At 34.1% G+C, this 9,259-nt stretch overlaps 1 protein-coding gene across 1 annotated transcript in view; it reads right to left on the bottom strand.

The window, feature by feature from the left end:
• Positions 1–1,211: 1,211 nt before the first annotated feature.
• The window catches only part of LOC104490893 (neural cell adhesion molecule 2-like), a gene marked incomplete at both ends in the record, with an annotated part of 23,508 nt that continues 15,460 nt past the window's right edge, over positions 1,212–9,259 (bottom strand). The window contains 2 exons of the mRNA XM_010133244.1: positions 1,212–1,357; positions 8,481–8,641. Of these exons, the coding sequence (XP_010131546.1) occupies positions 1,212–1,357; positions 8,481–8,641 (307 nt within the window). The remainder of the gene's footprint in view (positions 1,358–8,480; positions 8,642–9,259) is intronic.

The following is a 9,259-nucleotide window of genomic DNA, read 5'->3' as shown; positions in this document are numbered from 1 at the left end:
GACGTATTTAACGGGGAAAGTAACTGCGTTGTTTTAATGTAAAACTATCAGGAAAAAAAAATTATATAAATACTGTTATGTTGCCTTAAAATGGAAATCACAGAGCAGGAAAATGGTAGACAGAACCTCAGATAAACTGCTTCAGTTCCAGGAAAGGTCAAGTCAGAGACTAGACCAGTCATTGTCCTTCAGAACTCTAATTATGGAGTACATAATTTGTTAATATAGAGCAATTCCCTATAAACTGAGTAACTTATTATGTTTCTAATTTCCTCAGTGGCATGATTGATGAATGTGCAAACATCTGCAAGACGACTGTATTTTGCTATTTGATTATCTGGAGTAAAAATTCTGAATTAGCCATCCGGAAAGATGGTATCTCATAGTTCTCAGCACAAAATTCTATAAAAATAAATAAAATTCTGTATTTCATGCAGGAAAATTAAGAATGAAATACGTGTTCAAAAACTAGAAGAAAATTATTTTAAATAGAGAAAAAAAAAGGTCTGTAGAAATGGCTTGTTATCTGTATGGTTAGGAATAACATTACACTGTTTCCCTTTGCTTTCACCATTCCATCTAATTACAGCTCTTGTTCCCACAGTAACTGACTTTATTCATTGTCACACTGTAATGTTGTCACACTAATTCTCTATTCAATCAACTTTTGTAATAAAACATGAAAATGGAAAAACAAAATGGAAAAATAGGCCACATCTATAGTTATAGACTACTTGCTCTGTGTGAGGAAAAATAAAGTGAAAGAGAAAAATAGTAGAAAAATAATCAGAAGTGAGAACTAAAGAAGTCCAAAGTATTCATATTTTTTTTTTTAATTTCAGATTTCCATAAGCTCCACTGCAGGTAGAGAAATACTGGATCAAGTCCAAACATAGTCATGAAAGGCAGCCATTACCATCAAGATGAAATTGAAACCCTTTGTAAGGATTATTTATGAAAAATTGGGCCTGATGAGAGGAATTATCTTTCAGCCCTTCAATTGCTTTTTTCTTTGGGTTTGGTTGTGGCTTTTTTTTTTCTAACTTAAAATTTAGAATCTCCACATCTCACTTATTACCTTGGAAAGTAGCAGTTCATTCTAATTCCAGAGGAATCTAGAATTAATCTATCTCTAGATTAATTTTCTCTTTACAAAAAGATTAGCCAGACAATGCATATTTTGAAATTTTAGTCATTAAAGGCTGATTTACCTTGTCACCTTCGGAGAAAGTTATTCCATCAATGGCCCTTTTCCATGTAATCTCTGGGATAGGTTCTCCTTCTGCTTCACAGATGAGGGTTGCTTTCCCGTTCTCAAACGTGGTTTCATTTTTAAGTTGTATTATTTGAGGCTGTACTGTTAAAAATACAAATTACATTACTTATCCTGTACAAAGAATGTCACATCAAAATCTACCTTTTAATTTTTTCTTTTTTCGTTAAACCACAGTCCTTGTTTATTTACTTACAATTAACTAAAGGTTTAATGTTACCATCTATAAGAGCACTCAGCTTTTCTGACTCCAAGTTGCACAACGACTATTTATGTCTGTCTGATGCTGATGACTTGGACTCCTGGATGAGGTTACTAGACCGTATGCTATGCAGAAGAGTAATACTGGATTGTGTTAGGGGATAAAAAGGGGAAAGAGAATCAGTCAGGTTGGAAGGTACTCCAGGAGGTCATCTTGACCAACCACCTCACCAATTGACTCTGTTCAGATCAGATTGCTCAGGGATGTGTTGAGCGCCGTCTTAAAAAAATGCTAAAAATAGAGACTGCATAGCCTTTCTCACCAGCCTGTTGTGGTGCCTGGCTATACTCATGGTGAAGAATGCTTTATTTACGTCCAGTGTCCTTTCTCATTTTATGACCACTATTTCACTTATGATCATTGTCTCACAGATGCTGCATTCAGCATCACCAAGAAAAATAACAAAACTTGGTTCAAACTTATGTCCCAGATACATAATCTACCTCTATTTTATCCACTTCCACCACATTTTTCTCGATCTCATTTCTTATTCCGTATCTCCATACTCTTCTGTTTCTTGTCTATTGTTTTGTTCAACTATTCCAAAATCTATTGTGTGTTTATTGCATAGAGATTAAAAACAAGTAATATTTTTACCTACAAAGGACTGAACTAATATCTGGCTTCATTAAAGATAAATCTATGGTGAATGACATCATGTGCAGAAAGAAAATACCCTCCTGAGTAATTAGGAGCTCTTGAAATGTCAGCTGGATCCTGCTTTATTGGATGCAGCAGAAGGTAGTAAGCAAAGCGTTACAGCAGGACATCAGTTTGGCTGAGAAAAGTGACACTCTCCTTAGTGGTATTACAAGTGGTATAACAGTTGAAATAACTTGAGATGAAAGATAACTATGTTAAACTTCAAAATAACCCCACTGATCACTCAGTTTCAGGATCATCTAAATGCCTATGGTACTCAGGTACGCTATTTCTATAGCCATGTCTCCTGGGCAAAATATAATCTGTTTTTCCTTTCTTTCCTTTGATATATCATCATCCCTGGAAACAAGAAAAGAGCTGTGGCAGATACACCACTCGTTTAAAAACAAAAAGCACCATATACAGTGTTTTATGTCAGAAATTTGCAACATTTGGAGTTATATTATTTCCATCAGAACAAGGGGATTTCCCCATAGGGACAACACGATAAACATGATCTGCTCAATATGATGCATGTTCTAAAACATGTACCTAATACTCTTTAATTTTTAATCTTTGATTTATATTCTAAATTTCTTTAAGGTCGTCTTCAAAGGGTTCACAGCAAGACAAAAAGTTTTAGCTTGACATTTTAGATACGAGCAGCTGACATTTAAAGCAATAAGCACTGATTAATCATCAAATATATCTAGCTGACACGTATTACTAGGAAGAAGAGAGCTCATGTGGGGGACATTATTTAATTGTTTCATTTTTGTAGCTCACAACTCATAACTTGCTATTGACTAGAAGTTTTTACACTGATGATTTTATGAAGTTTTGGACACTGGAAAATATTAAAATACTTTTCTATAGATGTAAATATTTGAGGATGCCAAGACTAGTATTGACAAAAACACTAAAACAGTTGATCCCCCCTCCCCACTCTCAATTCTTTAATTGTTCTTTCAAAATTGACAAGGTCATTCTCAAATTGAACTGGTATTTGCTTACTGTACTCTAGCAAATGTAAACCAAACGAAAATACAGAGTCTTGGAATGTAAATCCAGGAAGTCTCCAGTTCTTTCCTTTCCTGGTTTCTTCAAACACATTGCAATATTTTATTTTAAACTGAATAACCTGACTAAAATGAAAGAAGGCTTGAATATAGGAAGGAATTATGCTTAAGTTTCATTAAAATTATTTTGTTTGGAACATAAGGAACCAGACATGCAATTTAAAAAAAATATTAACAGAGTGACACTGGCAAATAAAGAAATAACTTTTAGTGATTGGAAAGTTCATTCTCTTAGCAGAAAATGTCGGTGTTAAGTTCTTTAACACTTCCTCAAGAAAGAGGTTTCTTTCAGTTTCCTTCCTTGGCCTTTTCTGATTTGTCTCAGACAAGGTCTAAGCTTACTGCTGTTAGCCTGCAGCCTCCCCAAAATCTGAAGAACATGGATAGCAGTCTGAGGTTCTAGATTTGCTACTGGTTGTTCACAACCAATTTCTTGGAAAAGGTACACAATTTATTGAATTTACAGAGTTGTATCCTTACCTTTGACAAAAGAATTTCATCAGACTTGGGAAGAGACACACATATATAAAGCTTGAGATCGTCCTGATTACATCTCATCAAAAGAACTGCTTTAAACAGCTTGTTATTGATACAAACACGGATTTACTGGTGAGAGGCTTAGTGTGTATCTGCATCACTGCCTGACGGGATCTCTTGATTTATATGACACGAGGAATCATACTCTAATGCTACTTTCCTGTATAGCCCCATTTAAATCATGTGGCAAAAGTGCAACCCTGGCCTCCTGGAAACTACTGGTACAATTTGAATTTAGTAAACACGTTAGAGCCCAACAAAGAAATATCTAAGAAATAGATTCCTGAAACTTGATTCCTGACATAAGAACTTACACACACACAAATATTGAAATGTTGACTGGATTTAGTGCATGATAAATCTGAGTCTTTGTACATGTTAAAATTGTATTACTTTACAATTCTTTTACACTTAAAGGGATTTAAGACTTGTCTTCTGAGAGAACTGGCATCACTGCCCTTGTAGATTGCATTAAAAGTAGAGGCATTCCAAACAGGTAAGGATGTAAGAGGAAGAAGAAATACAGAAAATGTATGAACTTTTCATACTGTATCTTTAATTGATGAACTGCACTTTGCAAACTGCAGTTAGTACATTTCACAATAACTGCGACGAGCAGATACAGATAGTTCCACACACAGATCCATGGGATTCCCTTTCTAGAAATATCAGTGAATGTGAATTTGGAGCTTCCAAATATATACTGAATAGTATCTTAGGAAAAAAAACCAAAACAACCAAAACCAAACCAAACCAGAAGGCATACCAAAACATGTATTAATCTACTTATTAATCAAAAAGGAAAACCAATGAGGTGTGCTCCAGGCAGTGTAAAAGGAGCGGAGACATGAAGTTTGAAATAAAAATTTAGACAGACTCTTACACCAATCTTATTTTAGACACACTGCAGTCTCTTTGGTTCCAAGATACATGGCTTCTGAGGACCTAAATTAACTTAGAGGTTTTGTATTTTAACATTTAGAACACATCTAAGAGAGATAGGACAGGAGAGAGTCCTCTCATCTGCTTGGCATCAGATAATAAATTAACAATAGCATATACATTTCTCAATAAACAATAAAAGTTACATTGAACTCAGCTGCAAAAATCTGTTCAGGTTATACTTAAAAAGACATCCGGAAAATAATAATAATAATAAAAAAATACTATGTGCTTAAACTATACACCCATTATAAAGAGTCCTTTGTAATGCTTCTTGAGGTATTTTCCCCTCATTTGACTTCCCTAAAATCAATTGTAAGAAACTACTGAAATGCCAATTAAATATTCGTGAGCTCAGACTACCCTCTCATTGACTATAAGTAAAACATCTATATTCTTCAAATTAACTTGTGCTAGAAATCCTTCAAATATTTTACCGATTCCAATAAAAGAAAAATATTTTTCCTGTTTCTAGAAGCAGAAATTATTAGACATAGAAATATCTCTTTTTGTGGCATACGTACAGAAGAGAGAAAACTCGTTGAAAACAAGAACCAAGCATTTACATGATTCATGAGTGGAAATGAGCAACTGAAGAACAAACATGATTAAGATATAGAAGCTATCCTCAGAAAATAAACAGTACTCTCATATAGCATGAATATGCCTTTAATTAAAGCTTATTTTGTTTCATTTAGCCTTCTTAGATTTTTTTAATATAAGGTAAATGAACACTTCTGCCATCAGTTTAAGGAAAGAATGATGAAGAAATGAATGTTTATGTCTGAGAAAGGTAAAATGATGTAGGAGGGCTTTAGAGTACTGAATTTTCTTCACTGCTCTTAAATCAACTGTTAACATGTTATTTTGAAAATTTTTGTAGGGGTGCCCATAGCGGTAAAAGAGTGGTATTTCATAATTCAAAATGCTAATTCACATGTATCTAAACACATACACACACATATTTATATGTGACTAATCACATCACAAAACAAGTCAAAGAAAACAATGAAACTCAATAGTACGGGTGAAATGTATATAAAAAGTTAGCTACCAAGCAGTGGCAAATACTAAAACTACTTTTAAAGAATTCAAGGAAGAATTCCCCTGGTTTCAATCCATTCAGAAGAACTAAACATAAATGAATTTGCATGAAGTACAAGTCCTAAGCATTGATATGGAAGAGATCTTTTGGGTAGTAATGAATAATGATACAGAAAGAACTATAGCAGATAATAGGGTGACAGAGATAACCAAAGCATGATCAGTAAGATATCTTCTGCGGGAAACGGGACTTTCTTTACTCTTCTATGTCATATTATGTAGAACAGGTAGAAATCACTATACAAAGATAAAGAACTGGGAAGAGCAGTGTGTGCCTATAGGTTTCTATATATATGTTAGCATTGCAGAAAAACTGACTGAGTAAGAATTTGCTCTAAGGACAAAATAGTTTTTTTTTTTTAACACTAATACTGAAAACAAACAAACAAACAAAAAAACAAACCAAAAAAGAAATCGAGGTCACACATGGAAATTAAACACATGCAGCTTTTAGCGGCACTAAGATGGGCAAGTCCATTCAAAAGTGCAGAATACTAAACATTTTAAATGCTGAATGCTAATGATATTGTTATTTTTATTGCATTATGGTTAAATTACTGTTATTACAAGTTTCAACCCTGACAGAGCTTTGTTGTAGAAACAACAGTCATTGTCCCAAATAATTTACATTGTATATTAAAATTAAAGATGGCAGGTATGTGAGACAAGCAAGCTAATGGAGTGAGAAAGAATAATGCAATTTAATATGTCATTTAACACAAACCGTGTGTTTGTGTACTATTTAGCTATAATAATCAGCCATCTGCTTTGCCGCTTTCCAACTGCATTTATTTGAAAATGTTTAAGGGGAAGAAAGTTAAGTTGTTGGCTGTATATATGATTGGGAGTTTCATCTGTGTGAAAGAGACAAAAGAAAAATTAAAATTCTTTGTAGGAGAAAATACAACTCTTCTCAGTATTTTCAGAGCTAAAGTAGAGGGTCAAACTTGTAAAAGCAATATTAGACTAAAATCACGCTTAGCTTTTGAGATTACAAATAAGGCAAAAGGCTTAATTTATGATACTATTCCCTGAAGTCAAACTAACAGTACACAGATTATTAAAATCTAATTTAAATATATCTGTGTGCAGTAAAGCACACAGGAAAAATAACTCTACATATACATACTCAATGATTTGCTCTAAATTAGCTACAACCACTCAGGAAAAAGACCTGGGAGACACTGCAGACATTTCCGTGCAAACACCAGTTCAGGTGGAGAGTGAGGAGAGTGAGAGAGAAAAAGAGAACGTGAAAGAAGATACCAAGATCAAAGCAGAAGCAGCACTGTGCTGTTGAAGAACCAGGTTTCCCCACGACTATTCCCTATCAGAACTATTTTCCCCTATCAAAACTATTTTCTCTTATCAAAACCAGCAGGTCTTTTCTATTCCTTCAAATCATTATTATTGGTTTTTCCATTTTGGAAATACAGTTGAATGAAAAGTTCTGTTTTCCCACGAAAATCCTCAAGATGCTGTATGTCTTGAGGCTGGAATGAAATTTAAAAATCATATTTCATCTTCTTTCTTTGAAAAGTATTTGAAAATAACTTTCAAATACCTCAGAACAATGAAGTAGTCCAGTGATTAGGCACTGTGTCTGGAGCGTGGAGCACTGGAGACAGGGCATGGAGGGCTATGAAGAGTTTCTCAAATCGGAAAGACAGTGGAACACACACAGACGTAGCTAACCTGTTCATCTGACGCCGTACCTTCAGCCTCAGACTCCCAGATCTCAAATGACAGCAGTATCCAACACAACAGCTTTCCACTTCCAGCGCGGTTATCAGACGATTACCCTTCTCTTGTTAGAACTGTTGTACTTTGTATAGATTACTATTATTTTTCTCTGGGACTTAAAATTTAATATCCCATGGCCTAAGTATGTGCTTTAGCTGTTCAAATATAAATGATCCTTCTCTACTACAAGCTATAGTTAATGTAAAATAACCCAACACATTGGTTTTCGTACATTTTTTGTAAGTAAGCTACAGCCTTGATTGTGTACGATTCTGAGGGAGGTTTTCTACATTTTCACAGAAGCCTACTCTCACTAGGTTATAGCGTACAAAACTTCAAAGAAATTATCAGTTCTATGTAAAGGAGAGAAACAAGAGTTTTCATGTTGTTGCTTTCATCCTTTGAATCTCAGATCAGATAATATTTTTGTGACAACCTCTGCAATCATGCACTTAAAAAAACCCCAAACAAACATGAGAACACCTTTGAATGGTGTTATTTTATTAAAAACAAACAAACAAAAAAAGGCACTGCTTAGAAGTCCATATAATTATTTTTCCCCTTTCAGAATTTCCCCCTCTTTCTCCTCTTGGTTTTCTTGCAAGCAGCCAACATTTAAAAGAAAAGCAGAGTGAATTAACAATTTAACACTCCATTGTACTGTATCTGAATAGTAGAAAAGCAAATGTTGAAGATAGCGTTTTCAAAATTCAATTCAGATGTAAAGGTTAAAGTAGCCAACAGGGAGGAAAGAGCCGTAAAATTACACAGAAAGTGCTTTGTTGCATCAGTAGACATCTTGCAGGAATACTGCTCCACTGAAAATTGTGAATTATCACTTCGGTTCCCTACTGCTGACATTTAAAAGTAAGGTTGGAACATACTATGCAGTACTTACCAAAAACTTGAAGGAATGTCTGTTTCTTATCATTTCCTGCTTTGTTTTTAGCATTACAGATATAAGGACCCGCATCAATGTTTTTTATATCTCTTATTGTTAGTTGTGTATTGCTTCCTCTCAGCATATATTTTTCATTTTCTTCAATAATTTTACCATTCCTAAAAATTAAGAATGATGTATAAATCAACCAGTAGGTTCTAAACACTGTAAAAATGTGCTATGAAAGCATCAGTATGTTGAAAATAACCTTTGAGGGAAGAGACTGCTATTATGCTAGCCTCAAAAATGCATTAACTCATGTGGCATAAATTGGCATTTTGTATAGAAAGAAGCGTGACAAAAATTATTCTGCAGGATCACAGCGTTTTTTCACAAGAACGCACACATTCTAGACACAAGCAAAGCATTCTGAATTGCATTTTGACCCCAGCTTCACAATTTTGTCAAGTTCTAAAATATGTATTAAAATCACTATATCGTCTTTATTCTTAAACGTTCAATATTGACCTTACGTTAGAAAAATGTTTGTGAATGGAACTCTAACATACAGTTTACACTCAAGAGGAAATCAGTTAGACAAATACATCCTTATATGTGAGAAACATTTAAAACCTAATTTCTAAGGGTAACTGTTGCAGTTCACATTAGTAACAATGCACCAACTTATAAAAAATATTCAAAATTACATACACATAGACCTTACTGGCACATAAAGAATCTCTTCCAAATTATTTCCTCTTAGTTGTTGTTGGCTAGCCAAAACTTTGTAAGCAGGA

Source organism: Buceros rhinoceros, unplaced genomic scaffold (genome assembly GCF_000710305.1).
Source record: "Buceros rhinoceros silvestris isolate BGI_N320 unplaced genomic scaffold, ASM71030v1 scaffold7093, whole genome shotgun sequence".
Classification (NCBI taxonomy): domain Eukaryota; kingdom Metazoa; phylum Chordata; class Aves; order Bucerotiformes; family Bucerotidae; genus Buceros; species Buceros rhinoceros.
This window is presented reverse-complemented; position numbering and strand designations above follow the sequence as displayed.